A 22,819-nucleotide genomic window follows, 5' to 3' on the forward strand; every position below is an offset into this window, starting at 1 on the left:
TGCCCTTGACATCCTTCCTTGGATGGCAGACTTGGCACTGTTTCGCCTTCTTTTTTTTCTGTCTTTGAAGCCTTAATGTTTTGTTTGTTTCTGAGAATAAGGTGCCAGAACCAGTTTCTGTCCTAGTGGAATAGTTCCAGATGTAATAACACTGCTGAGAGAGGTTGGTGAGCTCCCAAAAGAACCTGACAAACATTAAGCAGGATGACACACAGTTTTTATATGCAGTGTGCACCTGGACTTGCCCAGCATGACTCACTTCCCCATGCCCCAGCATCTGCCCACTGTGTTTCACAAAGTCTGGTTGCACGTGGGTGATCTTCGTACAGCTTTGGCTTTAGCTATGTGTCAGTTTCCCATTAGTCAGGGCTGGTTCACCTGTTGATTTCAATATAATGTTGAAAGGGATCTTTCAAAAGGGATTTTCCTAGAGTACTTGAAACTGGCTCTTCTTGTCCCCAGTCTTGTCAGCAGCAGCAAGGAGGAAATAGCTAAGCTGTGTAATCCCCCCCTTCCTTTAACACGTAATGTTGGCAGTTGGAATCTGCAATGGCAACAGTGCTCACAAGAGTGCTTGACAAGAGGAATCATGGGCATGAATGTTAGATCTGTCCCATGTTGTTGTGCTCTGCTGCCTGTGGGGATGTACCAGAGGTCTCCATGGTTTTGAAGAACAGCTATTGGGCATTTCAGTCTGAGGTGGAGAACTTCAGAGACAAAGGGCAACTCTGAGTCTTTGTCATGCATAATGTTACAAGAAGCACTTAAAAATAAGTTGAATTACTCCAGAAATTATGCTGTAGTACCTTGTGATGTACTTCTAACCTAGCAAAAAAACCCATGTTATTAATGAGTATACCATAAGCATCCTGGAGCAGAGTTTTAGCTGATAGCTAATTCAATTTTGATCAACTCTTTTGGTGAGCCAGGCCTACTCTCTGTTAAAAGCTGTCTAGCCACTTCTGTGTTTAACATCTTGGCCATGAATGATTCACATCCACATTTTAAAAGTTGTTGCTAAATGTTGTGGGCAGTGGATGGGGCCTGTTCTCATTGGTTTCTTGTGTGTACCCAAGATATCTTTCTCATGGTACCATTTATTTTACACCTGTGTTATGCATTGCCCTGATGAGTGCCATGCTGGCTAACTGGCTGCATACCCAGTACAATAGTATCCCTTTTTTAGAGCAGCAGGGATTAGACTGAAGAGGATCAGTGTGGTATTTCCATTAGGAAGAGCTATTCTTAATGCCAAGGGAGGCAGGGTGTACTTCATGAGGCTGGGACAGAGTGGCCTCTGTGTGCTGTGATCTGTAACTCTCTGTCTTCCTGTTCACCCTGGTTGTGTCTTGGCTGTTTGCTGTTTTGGTTTTTTGGTTGGGGCTTTTTGGTTTTTTTCCTTTATTTTGCTCTCTCAGTTGGCAGACCCTGGTCTAAGTTATTTCTCTGCTCAATTAGTTTCAAGGCTAAAAAATATGTTTGCTTATCTGTCTTGAGAACAGGCACATCAGGTGTCTGCAGTGTGTTCCATAACCTGGAGATAATTCTCTGGAACTGCATAGACTCACTCTGTGCTACATATACAAAGTTGTTCAAGCTGTTTTAAAATGTTTTTCAGGTTCTAGATGGCTTCTAAGAAGTTGGGATCCGACTCTCATGGTAAGTGAGATTTAGCATCCTTGCCTTTTCAATAGGATGAATCCTGCTGTTGCTGCTGACTAATGTCCTAGCCTAGACAGTCCATAGAGACTAATCTGTTCAGCTTCTGAGTAGTTTTTTGTTAGGAGTGAAGTGCCTTGGCTTCCTTCTTGCATAGTTGCTTGCTGATGCTGTGTTTGCCTGTCTTCTGATTAAACTGATAACCAGTCTCTGGCTGTTCCCTGTTCCTTCATGGCAAAATAACACATTCTCCTTCCCCAACAAATTCCCCTTCAAAATCAAAGCTGAACTGCTCTGGTGTTTGCTGAAGTGGGCATAGCATCTTCCTATGAAGTCACATGAGAAGTTGAATTGAAAGTGAAGCTTTTAATACAACATTGAATTGTGCTTCATTATTGCTCAGCCATTAATTTCTCTGCTAAATTGGACAAACTTGGTTCAGAAGGCAGATGAAGAAAAGACTGTTTTTCTGTCTTGTACATATGAGATGCATAAAGTCATGCAGGTGATTGGTATCATAAAAGTTATTTGCCCATAATGTCCTTATTTTTTAGAAAATGGGGTGTAATTTGAGTGTAATTAATGTTGCTGTGGAACATTAAAGTTCAATTTGTTGTAAGTAATGTGGCTTCCTCAAATCAGTAATCATGACTTTTCAGGCTATCAAAACTAATGCTTTCAGAATTTCAACCTTGATCTTTGTGGATAATTTTTGCAATAAAAGGGTCCTGAGGAATTCACTTTTTTCTGGAGCTTTTTATTCAGTCTTGAAGTACAAAATAAGAAATGTCTCACTTAAATACTGGGTTAAGGATTAATAGAAATAGCATATCAAAACTTCAGTTTTAGATGGTCTCCTCCTTTGCTGTGGTCCAGTGACCCTGCTGCAAGACAACTGTTTTTTTCATTTGGTACTTGCCAGCTATTCAGCAGTTGCTCCTGTGTCTGAAAACAGTCTCTATGAACACTCAGATCTGCTTGTCTTCTATGTCTGTATTATTTTTCTCCTCACCTAACCAGACTAATAAAGGCTGCTCAGGGCCAGAATTCATCCTGTCTTAAATATTTCCCAGAAGTGTGTTGTGTGGTAGAACATGCTGCTGGCTTCAAAGTAACAAGGTCCAAACAAATGGTGCTATGAGCTGCCTGGTTAACTTGTGTGCTCCTTTGTGTACCGTCTGTTCCTAATCACACTGTCGCAGTACTGTTTGTGTGGAGCAGTGGACCAACTTCCTTGTCTTAATTATGTCTTAAGAGATCAGCAGGGCAGTTGTTTCAGTCTGCTCCAGGATTGTTATCTCACTGAGTTTTGGTTTATTGTAGAGCATTCAACCCCATGGCTGCCTTCAGCTCGGTGTCTCTGGCAGGCTGATGAAATCAGTCAATATAGTTGATGTATTTCTTGTGATTATTGTTGAACTGCTTATTAGATGTTAGAGGCCTGTACTGAATCACAGAATGCTTGAGGCTGGCAGGGACATCTGCAGATTGTCAACCTAAAGCAGGTTGTTCAAGACCATGTTCAAATGGAGATGAAGATGGAAACACAAGGTATGAGTGGAGGGAAAGGAATCTGTGTGGATTATGCCAAGTGTGATGCTTCAATATTTCAGTTGTATTTGTGCTGTCACTATACAATTCCAAAGCTTTTTAACTCTGATTTCCAACAGTTTCTTAAGTGATTTGTGTAACCACAGCAACTAAGTTCCACATGGTTTCAAAACTGTTCCCCATTCATGCCTGTTTTGGTTGTTTTGTTTTTGGTTTTTTTTTTTTTTTTTGGTTTTTTTTTTTTTTTTTTCCTGAAGTGTTTCCATTTTGGTGCCAAACTGGACACTTCTATGAGTTATACTGAAGTGGAGAGAAATCCTACTCTTACAGTAGTGTGTTGTTCCAGAAATGTAGTACAGAGGCTGCGCTGACAAGTACACTTCTGCCAGGCCTATTCTCAGATATTACTCAGTATGCTTTTAACATAAAGATGAAGCGGCTAACAGACTTACTAAATAACAGTTTGGTAAAAACTTGTTTCACTTGAATATGTGACTATTGTAACAATGTCTTTCATAATACCTTTTTATGTAGGTTTTTCTTACTGCTCTAGAATGTGGCATTTAAAACAATTTGCGCCCTTTACTCCTCAGTGTGTGCATTGTGATCTGCTCACAAAAAGAGAAGGGTTTTTTGCTCTCTGGATAAGGTTTTAGCTTCACCAAGCTAGTACTGTTGTGATTGGGCTGAATTTTTTGTGCCTAGGTATTTTACCTCTGACTTTTTGCCATCAAATGTCCTAAACCATTTGAGGTGTTTTTAATATGCACTTACGGGCTTTTTCTCATATTTATATTCAGGATGAGGTTATAGCAAGGCTTGTTATTCTAAAAATCAGTACACTGGGGAAGAAAGTCAAGCTTATTCCTTAGTCAAGCTTCTGGGGTTAAGCTGGCAGCTTAATATAGCTAGTTAGGTCTGCTTAGTATTTTTTATTTGCTGTAAAAGCAGGATTGCTGGTAAGTAAACAGCAAAGTTTGTGCTTGTACCCTGTGGCTGGTATCTGCTTCAGGTGTAGTTGTGCAAGGGTACGTTCCCACTACGTATTGTCAATAGGTCTAATAAGACAAGGATTTGCACGCTGAGCAATTTAGACTGGGAGATCCATGTGGAGAGGTAATCTCTTGCAGCACTTGGATCATGTGGTGTAGAGCAGGACTTGTGCCAGTGGGACTAACAGGCCGTGGTAGCAGCACTTGGCAGATCTGATTGTCTCTGACCTGGCCATGATTTACCACTCTGGCTGCAGAGGCTGCCACAGTTGTTACTTCTGTATAAGCAAATGCTTTGGCATATCAGGCTCTCAAGTTGTCAGCTCAAGTACAGCTTGGATGCTGTGTTGCAAAGAGTGGTAGTGTTGGCCAAGTGAGGTGCTGTCTGGATGCTGTGCAATGCTTGGATATGAGAGTCCAAGTAAGGATCACTGAAAATACTGTCATGTTCTACCTGGAGCATTTTTTTCATCCTGGAGGTGCAGGTGGGATGTAGGTTGTTCATCCTGATCATTTCAAAGTGTCCTGACAGGACTCTGTGACCACCCACTGTGTTCATAGTGTAAGAGCTCAAGTAATGACAGCATATAAGCCTTTAGCTGCAAATTGACAGGATGTTCTTGTTTATGAAAGCTGCTCAGCCTCTGGGAGTCTGTGGCTGCCTTGTAGATGAATCAACAGTGAGAGATCACAAACAGTACTTATACTGCCATCTGAGTATGAAAATGGGTCAGATAAAAACAGCAAGTCACAGTTCACTGAGCGAGGAGGGCTTGGTCACTGAACACCATCTTAGATGTTGCCACTGATGTCTTTTTGTATCTGTGTCACTCAGGGAGAACCTACAAGTGAGGCCTAGAGTCACTTCTCAGATTGTTACACATGCCAGAAACCCTGCCTGTGATTCCAAAAGCCTAGATGAGTGATCCGAGAGACCACTTTTAGTTAATGAAAAAGCTTTTTTGTTTATGTTTTGGGTTTTCTCATACTTCTTCACAGTCACTTAAGGAAAGCACATTAATACTCTGGCTGTTTGGAGGTTGAGCTCTAAGTGCTTTTTCCTTGTGAATTTGCTGGAGAAATGGCATTCTAGAAAAAAACAACAGATGTAGGGCCTGATAAAGTTAGATTGCCTTGTTTCGAAAGTTAGAGTTGCTGTGTTAATAGCCTTAGTATTTCACTGTGTTTTGTCTAAAGTGGAATGGCTTTGCTTCATTGCTTTGCATTTGTGACCACTTTCTGTCCAAATGCTACTTACTACTTGTATGTCAAAACCTGGATTGTTAGTTTGTCTTAGTTGTTCTAAAGCTGAGTAATTTTCAAATCAGCTTTGAATATGACCAAAAAATGATAGATCTTTTTATAGAGATAGAATGCAGTGTTCAGGAGAGCTTCAGCATCCAGGTATGTAGGAATAGTATTGCCACAAAGGAAACTAAGATATATTGATGTCAAAATCTGGTGGATTGTGGTTGTAAGAGGGTTTGCCTTTATTTTTTTAATTTTTTTTTTCCTTAACAGTTATGGGCTAGAATTTAGGAATTAAACAAAGAGACACTGAGGTCTAAACAGCTTCAAACTCCATTTGTGTTGTTCTCTGGTGTAGATGCTGCAGTGGAGATAAAATAGCTCCCAAACACAGCAATGTGAGCCTGAATTGAAATTGTGAAATTTATGAGTTGTGGGGCTTTTTTTCTTAATACAATTCCTGCTTCTGATTTCAGGGCCTTTCAGTTACCTTGATGATGTCCCATTTAAGATAGGAGACAAGTTCAAAACCCCAGCAAAGGTTGGATTACCCATTGGTTTCTGTCTGTCTGATTCTTCTCAGCTTGTCAGAGAAGCTCAGGTAAGTGATATTTTGCCTTCCTGCTCTCTCTCCCTCACCCCTGGCCCCAACCTGTGGTGCTGTGCATTCCAGGTTGTCACAGTTTGCACACCAACATTTCTTGCATTTCTAGAAGATCTGTTGGGCTATATAGAAAAGTAAAATATTATGGGTTATGCAGAAAGCTTCTGATTTTTATTGCCTTAAAAACCATTAGGCTTTTATTTTTAAGCATTTGTTTTAGTCTATCTGTTTCAAAGAAGCACAGTGGTTTTGTGTGCTTGTAGTTAGTTCTGAATGTTACCTTGACAAAATTTGAATATAGTTTTTAACAGGATAAATCCTAAGAACTGATACACCCAGGCAATGACATAATTTTCAATTCTTATTTTCTGGGTAGTTCTGAGTGAGAGTTCTTTTCAAGCTGTGGGGCAAATGGGTTACAGCTTGGTTCGTGGATGGCTTCCCTGTCTTGAGGAGCATGCTTGTGCTAGTATTCTGCTAAAGTAAATTGCTAGTAGCATAAAATCTATTCCTTTAGTGCAGCTGTTGGAAATCTAATCTCCAAATGCAGGTTGTGATACAGGAGGTCTAATTGAATTATACTTTCTCATTTGGATCCATGATTTTCCTTGACCAGTCCCAACTGATGATTGTTTTTACTTTGTCTGTGACATTTTGCTGTATGCAAAGGTTCTGCTTTTTTCTTGCTGTTTTTGTTCTCTCCCTGCCCTACATATTACCCTGTTATCCTACTTCATGGCTTTTCTCTCATAACCATTAAACAATTACCTGATTTTCCTAGTACCCATATTTCCACTCAGTTAAGCTGGTGTGGGAGAGCCAGAAGAGACACTGTTGCTGGCTTGATTGTGCTGTGTCTCCATTTTTCTGCCAAGCTGGGGCTCATCCAGCATAGTGTGCCTGTTCAGACTGCAACACCCTGCACAGTGTGGTCTGTGCATCTCACAGTGGAATTTGACTCTTGTTATAGCTGTAATGAGTGCTGTTTAAAAAAAAAAAAAGTGCAGGAAATATAGCTTCCCACTCACATTTTTAGTATAAAAAAATATGTGGCTATTTAAAGATGAAGTTAGGCTCCTTCTAGAATTTTGTCCTTTACTCTGTGGTCAGTACACTGGTAGTGAGTAGATGCCTCCCTGTCCTGATCTGGCCTTAAAGGATCTGACTTTAAATAGGAAAAGCTTTGAGATCCTGTCACATCAGTAACTACAGCAAAATCTGCTGCTGCCTGTATGTGTTGTCATTGGTGTAGCCACTGTATCCCCTTTGGCTGGTGAGGCACTGCACTGGAGTGGGAATGAAAATGCTGCCTTAAACCAATGGGTGTAACACTCTAATATTAAGTTCCTTAGGAATCTTTTAGGGGAAACTGAGTAATACTGTATAGGCCTTTGGATGCAAAAATACTCTGGTGAATGACTGGCAGAACTTGTGGACTGGGGATAGTTCAGTGGTGCCAGATCAGAATGTGATTGTTCATCTAATAACTCATTAGACTTCCCCTTGCTACCTCCCTTGTCCTGGGGCAAGAAGGTGGGAGGGCTGTGAAACTGATCTTGGGATGATGAGTAGTTCTAAAGCAAAGCAAAAGTAGGAAGGAGGCAAAATACAGTTCTCTAATCCAGGTTGCAGCCGGATTTTACTGTTAGTGGCAAATTTAGGTACTTCTGGTGTCTGCCAGCTTTGTCAATCTGCAGGTTGTGAAAATATGTTGCTGTTTTCGTAATTCATGTAGCTCTTATTCTCTTAGTATTAATTTATGTTGCTGTTAGAAGTAGCAGCTATGATCCTTATAACGTATTTTTTTTGGTTTTTTTTTTTTTTTTTTTTTTTTTTTTTTTTTTTTTTTTTTTTTTTTTTTTACTTCCCCTTCTCTCCTTTCCCCTCCACGTCCATTCAGTATGACTTCTCGCTGGAAAAGAAAACAATCGAGTGGGCTGAAGACATCAAAAAAATTCAGGCTGCCCAGAGAGAGGCTGAACTCAAGGCAGAAGAAGCTCTAGCAAACTCAAAAGCAGCTCCAGAGGACAGCACCAAGATGGGGTTCTCAGAGGGACCCTGCCCTGAAGCCATGCCTCCTCCTATTAACCCCATCCTCGCCAGCCTGCAGCACAATAATATTCTGACTCCTACCCCAGCCAACACCAGCTCTGTGAAGCAAAAGGTCCTCAGTCCACCTCGTCCAAAAGCAGATTTCAACCCAGCTGATTTTGAATGTGAAGAAGACCCATTTGACAAACTGGAATTAAAAACTATCGATGATAAGGAGGAATTAAAAAATATCCTTGAAATTCATGTTGGTACTACTGGGCCAATTGTTGCCCAGCTGTTAGATAATACTTTGCCTAAAGGAGGGTCTGAGTCTGTGTTGCAAGATGAGGAAGTTCTGGCATCCATAGAAAAGGCCACGTTGGACTTCAAACCCCTTCACAAACCCAATGGCTTTATCACTTTACCACAGTTGGGAAACTGTGAAAAGATGTCCTTGTCTTCCAAAGTGTCCCTTTCCCCCATCACTTCAGTGAGCAATATCAAATCCCTGTCATTCCCTAAGCTTGACTCCGATGAGGGTGATCAGAAATCATCAAAGCTCACGAGCACTTTCCACAGCACTACCTGTCTCCGCAACGGCACTTTGCTTAGCTCTTTGCAGACCTGTGCTCAGAGTAAAACCAGTGAACTCAATGGACACCATATGCTTGGTCTTTCCGCTCTAAATGAGGACAGTGGCAGGGAGACGTTATCCTCTTCATCCAGGCTGTCTTCCCTGGCTGTTTCAACTGTTTGTACAGAAGAAGAATCATCTCAAAGCACATCGACTACGGTAAACATGGAGTGGAACTGGGGTTGCTGGTGAGAGGTGGAGGTGCAAAGGCAGCTCTTGCCTCTAAATTGCCCTGTTGCTTTGGTTATAATTTCATTTACTAGGAGTGAATTGTAGATCCTCTTAATGTGCGTGGCAAATTGATCAGTCCAACAGGTCTCTGTGGTGGTAGTTCTGATCCTCAGTTTATTACCCTGCATTTTCCCCCAAGTTTGACATTTTTAGACCAAATCCAGTGATTGTTTTTTCAGCTCTCATTTGTTGTTGATAGTAGCACACCTTTGAGCTAGGCATACAATGCATCTTCTGTGTACAGTCCTGCATTCTACCCAGATGAGATATATCAGGGTCTGAAGTGCTGTTAGGCTTTGAATCAAATCTCTTCTGGTTTTCTTCCTTGGTTTGCTTGTTTATTTGCTGGAAATAATGGGAAATGCAGGCTTCTCAAGGAATAGAGGTAATAATAGGTTAAAACACAGAGATGTGGTGTGTCATTTGGGAAAGAAAAAACTGCTTGCAGTTGAGCTGCAGTGAAGTAAGCCTATTTTTTTTTTAGCTTCAATTTTCTTCCTGAGATACTTTAAAAACTTAATCTTTAACAGGAAAAAAATATAGTGATGTGAAATCTTACATTAATAATCCTTTCTTGTGAAGGAGGGTGGAGTCATTGCTCGGTGGAGACCAAAACCAGCCTTGAAGATCATTTTGTATTTTTAATGTTGCAGTTGTTCACCATACACCTCTGAGAAGGGAGATTGAGGAAATGAAGAGTCAATCTTGTTGCAAGTTCTAAAATTACTTTGAGGACAGTAACTTCACATCAGGTGTTGTTTTTGTCTCTTTGAGTAAGAACAGAGATTAGAGTAAGCTTGTGGGGCTTTTTTACGAAGAACCGCAGATCAGGACATCAGTACTCATGAAGCCTAGTGAAAGCTGTGCATTCAAATCCTCTCTCTTGTTCTAAAATAATCTGGGGTTTTTTCTCTGTCCAATATAGGCAATGTTTCAGTGATTCTGTGGTTTTAGTGCCGTGCTGTAGGTTTTTGTCTGACAACATGTGCTGTAAAACAAGTTATGCTGCTTCTCCCTTTTGTCCTCCCAGCTCTTTTCAGGGTTAGATAAATGCACTCATAATTGTGAAGTACAATATTCTGGGAAATAGTGTATCTGACAGAGCAGAGCAGAACAGCTGATTGTTGATGACTGGAAGAAATTCAGTGCTGTTAACTTTGGCAGGAGCAGCAGTGTGCTGAGCACCTGCTCACTGCTGCAGGTCACAGGTGTGAGAGGGGCCTGTATGACCTCAGTTATGGAACACATAGCATCTCAGGACAAAAGATCACTGACAACTAGATTGGCATTAAGATGCCTGAATTTACTCTCAAACAATTCAAATCTCTCTGCTGAATTAATTTTTTTTAAAGACCAAGAGGGAAAGTGTATTCCTGACAATGTTATTAGGGAAGATGCAAAATGGGAAAAGAAAATAGACTTACTGGAGAAGTAATAAGATTAAATCATTAATTTGAAATAATTTATGCTTTGGAAGTAGTGAACCAAGAAATAATTATACTGATGGAATTTTGTTCTTTGTGTTTAAATTGCAAGACTTCAGATTATACTTGTTTTATGTTTCCACAGTCTAATTCCACTGGAAAATAATGGCTGATATGCAAGAAATTTAAGTAAATGCAACAAAAAAATTAAATAAATGTAACAAAAATCCTCAGAGTATGAAAACAGAAGAACAATATCCCAGTAATCTCTGTGGCTGGGAGCAGAAGGCTCATATCCAAATGTATTCAATAGTGACTTTATTTTTTTTTCCTCACAAGACTAGTAATTGTAGCTTTGGATTTGCAGTTACCATGGGAGTTTTTGCTTTACCACTGAATTGGATCTAGGAATCTTTGGATGGAAATAAATCTGTACTTTCTCTGAGGCTGCCTATGTTCTGTGGTGGTCCCCTCTCCTCACTTTTTGTTTTTTCTTGAATCTCAGTATGTTGATTTTTGCAGCTTTAGCAGGGGTAGAAATGACTAATGAAGACAGGAGATTGAAATTAAACTCAAGTAGATTGTGTAGGAGGAGTTGGCTTTCCCAGACTGTTGAACCTCTGGTGTCAGAAACAGTTTTGGTTTTCCTGGCTGCAGTGTCAATAACAAAGCATCATCCTTCTGTTGATAACCCACTAGCTGATTTCAGGGCTGTTTTCCCTATTTCAGTGTATCCTGTATTCCAGTGCTTTTTGCCCTTGAAAAAGTGTCTGGAGAGAGGATGTATCTGAAGAACACACCATGAGAATAGGTTCTTGGATACCCTAGTGTATCAGAATGAATATGATGTCTCAGGGTTGGTTTTCTAGAAGAGGAATCCTTACCGTGGAAGATGTTTGGGAATGCAGAACAAAACCTCCTTGGTGGTAGTTTGGGATCCTTTTGCAAATAAATGGAAATTGTCAAAATCCTAGTAGATCTTTTCAGAATTGGTTTTCTGTAGAGGGTTTTTTGTTGTTCAGTTTGGACACTAAGAAGGCCTTTCTGAAGGATGTGGACAGCCTTTCAAGCAGTCTGTGCTGGCATAGTAAGTATTAAGAAGTGCTAAAAACTGCAGTTCTTGGTCCACAGTGATTTCTTGCAGTCTGTTTGAACTCTGTTTAAAATGCAGGAGTTCTATATGTATTGAACTGAAACGTGCAGCTTTGGTGGGGCCAAGGCCTGACTTTGCACTGCTGTTAACTTGGGCAAGGTTGTACAAAGTGGTGTGGTGGCTGTGCAGAAGCAGAGCAGGTGCACTGCAGGGGACATGACCCGGCCCTGCTGGTGTGCTGGGAGTGGGACAAGTGCTGGGTAGAAAACTCACATGCTGTTTTGAGCCAGTGTGGCATGTTGTTCCTGTGTGGTGTATGGAGTTCAGTGCTTTGGGAATAGAAAAGAGGTGTATTTTTCTCTTACCCCTTCACATAGTCAAAAAGTCCGGAGAAGTCTTAAGGCAATGACTTCAAAATTATCACTGTTATTCAGGCAGTGTAGACTTGGTGAGGAGCTGAACTGGAGCTGTGTGGACAAGCAGCTGTTACAGTGACAGAGTAAACAGTCTTATAATTATTATGGGGGTACACACGTCCTTCTTGGAGTATAATGCATTTGTAGAGTGCTGAGAGGAGGAATGATTGTTATGATATGATGATGATTCTATAGCTGCAGGCAATGGGTAGTGTCAGCATCTCGTACATGGAAGCCTGATCAGACCCTTAAAGTCTCCCATCCTGTGGTAGAATCTTCTATAAAATCTTCCTTGCCCAGCTGTGGCAAATTCTGCTGAGTGGTACATGATATTTATACTTGTTTTATTTGTGTGTTGTCCAGCAGGTACACCCAGACTACCAGGAAACAGAAATCCCTGTGGTAAGTTTCCAGATACAGCTGTGTGCTTGCTTGCATTGGATCATGTTTATGGTAATCTTGGTAAGTGGTGTTCCTTTGAGTACAGAAAACCATAGGTCATGAGTAAACCTGAGGTGAAGGAAGTAATCTGTGCTTCCTTTGAGGTGCAGGGTTTGGCTGTATCCCAGCCTTCACTGTTGCAGGGCTTGGGTGTTCAAAGGCTTTGGTCACACCAGTAGGAGAGGGTTCATTGTGGAGATCTGGCTTGTTGATTGTTGCTTTGAGGGTTAAAAGAGTGTGGTGGGAATCAGGCTACTTGGTTTCACCCTCGAAGTGTGTAACTTCCCAAGGGCACTCTAGAAAACATTTTGAATGAATTACATGGGGTATCCTGGTTCCAGCACTAGGCAGAAACAGGATGTGGGCATGCAGGAGATGACCATCACCTCAGCCTCTGGGTTTTCCCCCTTAGGTAACACACCAAAACTTTGCAGTGTCTAAAGTGCCCAATAGCAGCAGCTGCACGAAGTGGCCGGGCGGTCTCGCGGCTGAGCTGCAGCAGGGCCTCTCCCCCAGTGAGAGGCACTGTGTGGAGACTGTGGTCAACATGGGCTACTCGCCTGAAAATGTCCTGAAAGCCATGAAGAAGAAGGGACAGAACATAGATCAGGTAAGAGTTTGTGCAGTGCAAAGAAATGCTTGATTGGATGCTGGTTCTGCTGGGAAGCTGGATGGGGTTTGCAGAATGGGTAGGGGGAATACTGTTACTGTTACTCCAACAGGGGTTTGCATCCTAAAGCTTGTGCTTATTTCTGGTGAGAGATTGCTAGAGTCAGCCACACCTGTGGGTGCTGGGTTGGAGCCATGCTGAGTTTGGGATGGGCCCTTCGCTCTATGTGAAACTGAGGGGAGAGATTCTGGGTCTCCCCAAGAGCCACAAATGCATCCAAAGGAAGCTTAGCATGGCTCTGTGCCATGTTAAGAGCCATGTGACAGAAATGCAGCCAGCTCCCCTTGTTCTAAGCACGAGAGTTTACAATGCTGACATCTCTCCTTGAAGAGAGATTGGCCCCTGCAGGCCTAAGGCAGCTCTGAAAGGCTCCTGCAAAGCCCCACTGACCGACTTGTGTGCGCCCTGGTGCTGCTCCTTCCTGCCTCCAACACCTGCTCAAACCAGGTCACTGGGCACTAAGCGCTGCTGGGCAAAGCGTGGCTCTTGGATCTGCTTCAAACAAACACTTCAAAGTGGGAGAACATGGCCCAACCTCCTGTGCTGGCTTTCAGCAGGCTGTGTGCTGCACAGAGCATGTCCCAGGGACTCCTGCTTGTGGGACTGATCTGCTGGCCCTCTTCCTACACATGGAGAGTGGCTTAAGCTGTGTGCTGGAGTGAACTGTGCTATCAAATGAAAAAAAAGGTCCCTTAGGAGGGCAGTTTTAAATCCTGCTCTGCTTGCAAGCGCTGTTCTTTCACATACCTAGGATTGCCTACCTGACCCTTCCCCTTAAAGCTGATGATGGATAAGAAATTTGGCAGCAGTGTCTGTGTGCATGAGCTGGGATTTGCAGCTCGCTTGCCGCTATGCTGAGCTGATCTTCAAAGCCTGACTGCGCTCAGATTGCATCAGCTCTTGTGGCTGTCTGAGAGGAAACTAAAAGTAGACATGTCCTGGCTGCTGGACCTACAGTTTCATTTTTAAAACTTGTAGTATAAAAACTACAGTGAAACCTGCTCTGCCATCAGAGGACTAAAGATACACTTCTGAGGCTGCTTTGACTAGAACGAAGGGGATGGTCAGAGAGCACAGCAGGACAGAAGGGTTTGTCTGCTTTCTCTGCACCTCTTCTATAAGGTGTATCTCAACTCTGCTAGGAAGGACTGTATCTCTGTCCCTGGTGAAGTGCTGGGTAGAATCATGCTCAACCTCTCTGCATGTACCAAGGTCACATTGAGCTGCCTGCTGCATTGCCTCTCTGCAAACACAGTTTGTTTTCTTCATTCCCCACAGGTTTTGGATTACCTGTTTGCACATGGACAGCTTTGTGAGAAGGGCTTTGATCCACTTCTTGTTGAAGCAGCTTTGGAAATGCACCAGTGTTCAGAGGAGAAGGTGAGGGTGCAATGTGTGCAGGAATAGAAAAATATGCTCTGACAGGGAATTCCAGCAGCAGTTCCTCTGGCTGATGTAATTCTGGCTTTCATGGTAATACTGCCTTGTTTCCAAAACTGATGGTCAAAGGACATCCTTGTGTTGATAAAGCTAAAAATTGTTAAAGCATTAGAATTTGTCTGTGCCATTCTATTAGTCTCATTTGCATCCATTTTTATGGGGACAGGATTTTTTTAAGACCCTGCTTTCTTGTGGTCATATTGTTTTGAATACCTGGAGTTATCTTGTGGGCCAGGTGCTTGGTACAGATACAATTAACTTCAGCAGCAGCAAATTGTCTTTCAAGCCTTGCCAGCCTGCCCTGGCCATGAATTTTCTCCCTTGTGCAAGTGCATCTGCCCGGCTGCTCAGCAAATTAGGTTAGGGCTTGCTGTGGAAGAAGCTAGAAAAGACAAGTGTTGGGGTCTGGTTCATTGTCTGGCTGCTTTACCAGCACCAAAGGTACAGCAGGAGCAAGTAGCAAGGGCAGAGGACAGGAGGATCTTTTAAAGTCTGCCATCCTATTGTGTGACAAGTTATTACATGAAGTCTTTAGAGGTGCAACCCAACCCCCTCAAACATATATGCCTTCCTGCCTTTCTTGGACAAGTGATAATCTTGCAAACAGAGCAATAGCAGTGCGAAGATGGAAAGTAACTGAGTTTGACAACCCGTTTGCTATTGGCTCAGCCCCAGAATTGGAAATTGCTAATCTCCTGATTGCCCATTTCAACCTGCTTGATTGTTTGGGATTTTTGCTTCCCCTGGAGTGGTGCAGATGCACTGTAAATGGCAGAGGGTTCATAAAAGTGATCAGCTGACTCACTTCTAGCCATCTTATTTTTCAAAGCTCAGGGAGGATTCACAGTTAGTGTTGTAAATATTGTATGCACACAGTGGGGTTTGTGTAAATCCCTCAACTTTGCCGTAGGTCTGAGAAGCCAATTAGATAGCAAGGGCTACTGTGCTGTTCCCAAAGTCCAAGTAACTTTAAAAAAAATCAGGTGCAGCAGGAGCTGCTGGATGGGGAAGCTGGGTGCTATTAGTCAGCATTTTTGGGATCCCATGTTGGGCCAGGTTGGTAAATTAACTTCTAAGAGAGACACACCATGGCAGACTGAGCTTTGGCACCCTGGTTGAAGAGGGTTTTGGAAGTGAAGGATGGCAAACAGAGGGGACTAAAGGTCCTTGTGGTCTGCTGTGCCCAGAGCTCTGGTGCCTCTGGTGTGAGCAAACTTTCTCCCAACAGAGCTGGAATGGGCTGTGCTTGGGGAGGAAGAATCCACAATAATGGCTTGCTCAGCTGCTGAAGAAAGGCTCTGTGCTGAACCTCCACCAAGCACTGAGCCATCTGCTTTTCTCTTGCAAATAACAGGCTGTCTGTCTTTCAGATCACAGAACTTCTCCAATTAATGAGTCAATTTAAAGAAATGGGCTTTGAACTCAAAGACATTAAGGAGGTCTTATTATTACACAACAACGACCAACACAATGCTTTGGAAGATCTAATGGCCCGTGCAGGAGCCAGCTGAAGACACATTCCTGGATTATTGGTGTGCAACAGAGCAGGACCAGCCCCGCCACCTTCACATCCAGTGTGACTTGCTCTCAGCGGAAGGAGTCCAGCTTTTTGTATACAAGGGAGAGTGACTGAGCAAGCCTGCCTGCGTGCATCACTCCAGCATTTCTCTTTCCACTGAGGGACAGCTTTCATTCTTAAATTAAATTTTAAAGTGTCCTTTCCTAAGTTTCCTTTTTCCACCTTGGCCACGGAAGGTTGAGACTGCCCAGCCTCGACTGGAATTGTACATAGGTAGAGATGGAGTGGTTCCCCCCTCATTGTTGCACTGGAGGTGGACAGAAGAATATTAAGTTGGTTCTGAAACTAGGATGCTTTGGTTCTTTGAAGCTGCTTTCATGGTGTCTTGTCTGCTTGTACTGAATTACTTGACTGTGTCACAGTCCAGATTACCTGGTTAAGTTTGACCTTTAGTGCAATGGAGTTTTATTTTTTTGGTTGAAAGTTAGTCTGTAACTTAGTAAAACACTGGTTCAGAAACTGTCACTATGCTTAAAGAGAGAACCTTGGTTTTTTTTGTCCTCTTGGTTTTTGTTTTTTACCCATGCATCCAACACTTTTGCCAGACATGAGTGTCCAGTGCTGAGTGGTAGGTTCCTTTGAAGCAGGTAAGCTGTGAACTCGACCTGGACCTGCAATCTGTGTTGGTTCTTGACCTGAAGGCAGAGAGCTGGGGCTCAGTATTTTTAATCCCCCGGGCTTGTAGGATATTTAAGACAATGCCCTGCTAGAAAGTCAGGTAATCTTTTTGTTCTAAATAATACACAGTGTGATGCAGGAGATTTCTTTCAAGCACTTTCTTTAAAACAAATATACTCACTGCATTAGTTCCATTTTTCACACTGCTATAGAATTACATAATAATATCTAGTGCTACAAATCAGGTTTGGGGTTGTTTTTGATAGTTCAAAGTATTACGTTGTACATTGATCAAGTTCTAAATACATGAAATATCAGCAGTCTTGAGGAATCTCTAATTTGCTAAATATTTTGATTCTGCAGAAGAACAACTAATAAAACCCTGAAATATAACTCCCAGTGTCATGGTTCCCATCTCTCACGCTCTTTGGCTTCAGCAGACAGGACCTTGCCGGATCCTGCCCGCCCAGGTGCTGCCAGCTCCTGTTGGCATGTGTGAATGCTGTTGGGCAGAACAACCAGAGGTCTCTGGGCTGCAGCTGCAGTGGTAGAAGGTGCTTTGCTTCTCTGTGGCTTATTTTTGTTTTGTGGCAAAACCTCAGCTCATTGCACCAGTGTAGGTGTTTCAGTAGGAGGTTTCAGCTCATCGGGACTCCAGAGGAGATGGCATTTGTCTCCATTATGTTGTTAACTTTCTATGACCAAAACATCTAATTTGGGCCCAGTGTGCACTCCTGGAATTCTTTGTGGGGTGCCCAACTGTGTGAATTAAATGTTTACTTAAAATGATGCAAGAGAGGGATCTGCTGGCAAGTATCTAGGAGATGTGAAGAGGGATGATGAGGAGGAGCAGGGCAGGTTGCCTTGCACATACCCCGTAGCGTTGACCTTCACCATTTTCTAGTGGTGGAGCTGAAATAAAGATTGTCTAAGAAGGACATTCAGCAGCTGGTGGGACAGCAGCTGCTGCCTCTGTGAGTGCAGGTAATGCCCAGCTTTTCTTCCTTCCCAGGTGCGAAATGCAACAGTGAAGTGAGGAAATGGGGTTCCTGATTAATTGGAAAACCTTGAAAATAAAATTCAGACTGCTTTACCATCACTCCTGAGAGCATTTGGTTGTGTTGCTTGTTCTGGTTTTCTCAGAATTGCTATCCCAGTGAGTCCCCGTCTGGTACCAGACAGTCTGCAAGGGGCAAGAAGTCTTTGCCAGGAAAGAAACAACTATTTAGACAAAACCTCTGAATAAAATAATCTCTGATTGTATTAGTGTGTGGTTTTGTTTTTTTTTTTTCACAGTTCCCCTCCATGATCTGGCTCTTAACCCTAGAGAATAATCACTCTGCTTTTGGAGCTCTTGGGGAGGTGAAAATGGGAAGTGGCAGCTGTGAAGATGCAAGGTCTTATTTCAGAGAGCCGTGCCCACCCAGGTCTACCCTGGTGATGTTACTCTTGCTTTGGCAGTGATGTTTCTGGATTTAAATCCTTGGGTGGCTGGAGGCATGAAGGGTACTGCTATGTTGGCATCTCAGAGAAAAAAATACCACAGAGTGAGGGGATTAAGGGGGTGGCTTAGAGAAGAGGAACTGCTGAATGAATGTGTAACAAGAGAGCCCATGTGACCAGAGTTCCATGATCAGGGTGCTGTGCAGCTCTTGCTAATCTGGTACGGTCCAGGCACAGTTCACTGTGGCTGGGGGAAGGTCCAGCTGGCTGGAGCGAGGCTGGGCTCTGCCCCGCTGCTGGCTGGTGAGAAGATTGGCTGCATCCCTGGTCCCACTTGCAACTTTGGAGCTTTTCCTTAGGCTGTCAGGTCACATTGATTTATATTCCTGCTGCGCCTTTGTCAGAGGTTCTGTCTGAGGTCTGTGTGCCTGGGTGGGAAGGCTGGTGAGCAGTGCTGAGACGGTGCCTAAACTGGTGCTTGTGCTTTCAGCAAGAGCATCTTTGAGCTGCCTCCTGCTGGTTCTGGACAGCAGCAGCCTGGAAACGGCTCTGGTATTACTGCAGAGGCGTCCTTCACCCCCATGGCAGCTGAGGGCTCCCAGTCCTGCAGGTGCTGTGCCCCAGTGCCCCAGGGCTTTTTTTGCCCGGCCTCGTGGCTCCTGCTGCGGATCTGCTGGAGCACAGAGCCCGTGTCAACAGCATTCTGTGGCTGCTCTCCAGGCCAGGAAGGGTCAGTCCAGCTGTGGGTCAGGGCTCCTGAAACTCTCCACACCACAAGCTCTGTGAAAAGGGGAGCTCGTACAGATTTCCAGTCCCACTTAATCTTTTGCAGTCAATCAAATGGACATTTTGATGTTTACCTAAAATGATTTTCACTAGAGTTCTGTAGCAAACTGAATTTTATTTTAAATTCTGTCAGCTATTGAAATAAAGTATCAAGCCTTTGCTAATAAGCACTAATAGTCATGGTTGCATCTGAATACAAAAGTGAATCCATTTTAGTTCTGTGTTTATTTCATGGTACATGGCCAAGCTCTCTAAATCTCTCAGATTGCTTTGACACTTTATTGCATGTTCAAGTTGAAGTGAAAACCTTTTGTAGCAGCTGTCAGTAAAATATCCAACAGTAGGAAGGGGATGATACTTAAAATGTTCATTTAGCACATTTTCACACAAGAATTAAAGCAGCAACTAGGTAATAAACCTCAAAGGGGAGAGAAAAGTGTTACCATTTCTGACAACAGCTGGACAGTTTCTGTTGCATATGAGGAACCCATTGTTGGTATCTTTGGGGTGTGAGCACTACAGCCATGTCCATGTTATTGCCAAGGATGGGCTGCTTTTCACAGCCAGGTGCTTTATTTCTTTATTTTGGTCAAATCTCACCTTCAGTAGAGAAAAAATTTGGAGGACAGACATACTAAAATATTTAAGAAGGTATAGTCATGTGGATTGGCTGGATAACCCATTAAAAAAAGAGATTGTATTAGACATTGGAAAACTGCATGTGGTTGTTGTTTTGATTATTTGTTGTTTCTCAGTGTCCCTGGCTGTTCCTCGAGGGAGCAGATAGTTCCTGCTCTGGGAATTGCTGCTGGGCCTCAGATCTGCCAGACTGTCTTTTTTCACAATAGATCAGATGGGATTCACAGGTGGCTCCAATCTGGCAGCTGACTTTAATCACATCTCCTCTGCTCACAGAAATTTTTGGTCACTCGTCTGTCTTGTCACAACTGTGCCTGCACATTCTGAGGTTAGGACATGGCACTGTGGGTTGTGCAAATGATTCTTGTGTGTTGCTTAGGAATATCCAGCTTCTGTAAGACACTCAAAATGCCTGTGAACAGCTAAGCTGCTTTTTAAAAACCTGAAAGAGTGATCAACCAACACTCATTTCCCAAATGTCACAGTATGGAGGGAAAATTTTCCTCCCTTGCACTGTTTCTTCCTGGGCATCACATTTGCCTGTGACCTGTGCACACATCCTACAGTCTGACCTTTTCTTTGGTTTCAAATAGACTTGCCAAACTCCTCAGCTGCTCCCTGACAGCAGTTTTTGCTGCATGCTCGTTGAGAACGTGCTGGGGAAACTAAGTGCCAACATCTAATTTATGCTACCAGGAGGACTACCCAGCTGCCTTGTATTCCCCTCCCCTTGCTCACAGGAAAACTCTCCCTGGCCCCAGGAAGTGGAGGGAATTGGTGGTTTTAAACACTTGTTCCTCCCTGCGTGGTTTTAGCAGAGTGTTGATCTCCCAGTGCTTTACAGCTCTCTGGTGGCTGTCGGGCACCACTGCTCTGTGCCATGCAGAAATACCAAGAGTCTTGCTCCTGGATGTCTCATCTCCCTGCGTGAGTGAGGGAGGCTTCCAACCCAGGTTCAGGTGACTTACTGCTGGTCTGTGACCAGAACACAGGAACCATTTTGAGAGCCATAACCTCAGACCCCAGAGGAACTCTGCTCTCTGCTCCACACTGGAATCCATTCTCAGCTGCAAGATGGAGACTAACCAGTGCTAAAAACAACTCAATAGCCAGGGCAGTGATGTGGGATTTGCTTCTGTTCCCCAGGCCTATGCTGGGTGACATTCCTGGGAGTGTTTGCACCAAATATGCATCCCAGAGTGTCACTGCAATTACTGTCCTGCTGCTCAGCCCAACCTGGGCTCCTCAGGGAGGCTGTGCAGGCAGGCAGCAAAACCCACAGCTGGTCAAACAGCAGCGTTCCATTCCCCTTGGCATTTCTGGCTACTGAGCAGGCTTTGAATGAGCTACCACAGGCATTACTGAGGAGACACAGAGATGGATGAATGTGCTGCGACAGCCCTAATTTTGGAGTGGGAGCACACACACAGCGTGTTGTTAGCAAGCATGTCTCAAGGTCACTTGTGCCTCCAAAGCAAGTGGACTGGCTTTGTGGTTCAGATGCGATGCATGCCGCACCAGGGCTTCTGCAGGGCTCCAGCTGCTGGCTCCGTAGCCCTTGATTCAAATACCAGTTTCACATAGCAGTGCTGTCAGCAGCTTCTGGAAGCGCAGTGCCTCCAAGCAGACCCTGTTTTCATGTGAGAAATCTGTTCAGCTCTGCTCAGTGCAGGCACTAGATGTGGTGTGCTGCAGTACAGCTGCTGGTGTCTTCCTCTGGGCAGCAGCATGAAACCCATGTGCTTATTAACATGCCAGATGGAATCTTAGGTAGGAAGTCCCTGCTATACCACTCCTTACCCGTAACTTAAAGCCACCTCTTTCAGGAGCTCTGGAGGGTTCATCCCAAGCATTAATTCAACAATAGATTTCCTTCTTCTGAAACTGACAGCACTTCACACCCTGCCTTGACTTCCAAATACTTAAGGTCCAGACACCTTAGTGTAACCACCCCTGGCTCCTCTCTCTTTCCTGGCTTTTGTTTGCAAAGACTTTTCTGGGTAGCTTTTGAGCATTTCTGTTCTGACCTATATCTGGCTTCAAAGTTGTTTCCCCTACTTGGCAACACGGGATTTCCTTTAATATGTGAGAAGCTGCTATGCAACATTAACACGACTTGCCTGCTACTTGGTGAGATATTTAAAGGTTGCTGAATTGTTACTGTTCAGAATGTGGCTTACTGGTATTAATGAAATACAAAGCTTATGGTGCCAATTAGTCATCTCTCATTTACTTAGAATTCTCTCCATCCTTATATAAAACACACGCTAGTCACAAACATCAAACTATCCACTACCACCCACACTCTGCAGCACCAAGCGTAGCAAAGTGCTGGCTGGGGTTTCCTGTAGCTGCTTCAGTGCTTGGTCTAAACTGGTGGACGTGTTTGCAGTGATTTGTTAGTGCCAGGAGAGGCTGAACAGAGCTGAAGCTGGGCTCGCATTGTCTGGACACACTTTGACTTCAGCACCAAGATTTCATCCAGCATGGCCATGAAATTCTGAAAATCCTGGCGAGGAAGGCACAAGGAAACAGTAGGGAACAGTATCAGCAGGTTGAAAAAATCAGCGTATTTTTTACACTGCAGCAGAATGTAAAAGCATTCTGCAGACTAGTAGATTAAATCAGCATTTCCTTATTAAGTCACAGCCCTCACAGACAAAGGTCACTGCTTCTAAATACCAAGGTTCACTGACTCTGGTAGTTTTATCTGTTGGTGAAATTACAGCTCCTGTAGTGGCTTAAAAATAAAAATAAAGCAGCTGCTGTCGCTCTTCTACTCTGGTTAGCTTTTCAAAGGTTTGGTACGGGGACTGGTCATGTGGTTTTACCATGTATGAACTCTGTTCCTGACACCTCTCATGTTGGATTTATCAATTATGAAAATAAATGGTGAGTTAGGCCACTATGGATCAGACATTATAGCTCAATCTTGAGAGATGCAAGGGATTAATTTCATGTCAGCTGATGGGGCCATGGCTGCAGGTCTGCCATGAGCAATATCAGCACTGTATCCAGCCTCAGCCCAGGGAACTCAACCTTTCATAGCCACAGGGATAAAACCCAGTATGGAACTGTGATTAAAACTGGAGTTTTAATCCTTTTTTAAGTAGGGCTTGTATTAGTAAGGGAGCACTTGGACATGCTCTGCTCTCCAGCTGAGAGTACTTTGGTGCCTTTATTCATAGTCTGTGCCTGAGAAGCTGGGAGGTGTCAGCATGCCCAGGGCTGGGAAATTCAGCTGCTGTGTATGAAAATCAATCATGCAAAAGATTATTTGGCAGTACTCCAGCTGTATCTCCTGCACTGGATCTCTGTCC

At 43.4% G+C, this 22,819-nt stretch overlaps 2 protein-coding genes across 6 annotated transcripts in view; one reads left to right on the forward strand and one right to left on the reverse strand.

Annotated features, from left to right (window-relative positions):
- UBAP1 (ubiquitin associated protein 1) overlaps nucleotides 1-17,894 on the forward strand; it is a 35,663-nt gene extending 17,769 nt beyond the window's left edge. For 3 of the 4 annotated variants that reach the window (XM_038124190.1, XM_038124191.1, XM_038124193.1), the window contains 7 exons: nucleotides 1,619-1,659; nucleotides 5,927-6,051; nucleotides 7,955-8,878; nucleotides 12,247-12,285; nucleotides 12,737-12,934; nucleotides 14,273-14,374; nucleotides 15,805-17,894. In XM_038124190.1, the coding sequence (XP_037980118.1) occupies nucleotides 1,626-1,659; nucleotides 5,927-6,051; nucleotides 7,955-8,878; nucleotides 12,247-12,285; nucleotides 12,737-12,934; nucleotides 14,273-14,374; nucleotides 15,805-15,945 (1,563 nt within the window). In that variant the 5' untranslated portion in view covers nucleotides 1,619-1,625 and the 3' untranslated portion in view covers nucleotides 15,946-17,894. The remainder of the gene's footprint in view (nucleotides 1-1,618; nucleotides 1,660-5,926; nucleotides 6,052-7,954; nucleotides 8,879-12,246; nucleotides 12,286-12,736; nucleotides 12,935-14,272; nucleotides 14,375-15,804) is intronic. The other variant, XM_038124194.1, reaches the window with a different exon arrangement.
- A 16-nt stretch (nucleotides 17,895-17,910) lies between these two features.
- The window catches only part of KIF24 (kinesin family member 24), a 30,546-nt gene continuing 25,637 nt past the window's right edge, over nucleotides 17,911-22,819 (reverse strand). For both annotated transcript variants that reach the window (XM_038124188.1, XM_038124189.1), the window contains exon 14: nucleotides 17,911-22,008. In XM_038124188.1, coding sequence (XP_037980116.1) covers nucleotides 21,868-22,008 — 141 coding nt within the window. In that variant the 3' untranslated portion in view covers nucleotides 17,911-21,867. The remainder of the gene's footprint in view (nucleotides 22,009-22,819) is intronic.

Source organism: Motacilla alba, chromosome Z (assembly GCF_015832195.1).
Source record: "Motacilla alba alba isolate MOTALB_02 chromosome Z, Motacilla_alba_V1.0_pri, whole genome shotgun sequence".
Lineage (NCBI taxonomy): Eukaryota > Metazoa > Chordata > Aves > Passeriformes > Motacillidae > Motacilla > Motacilla alba.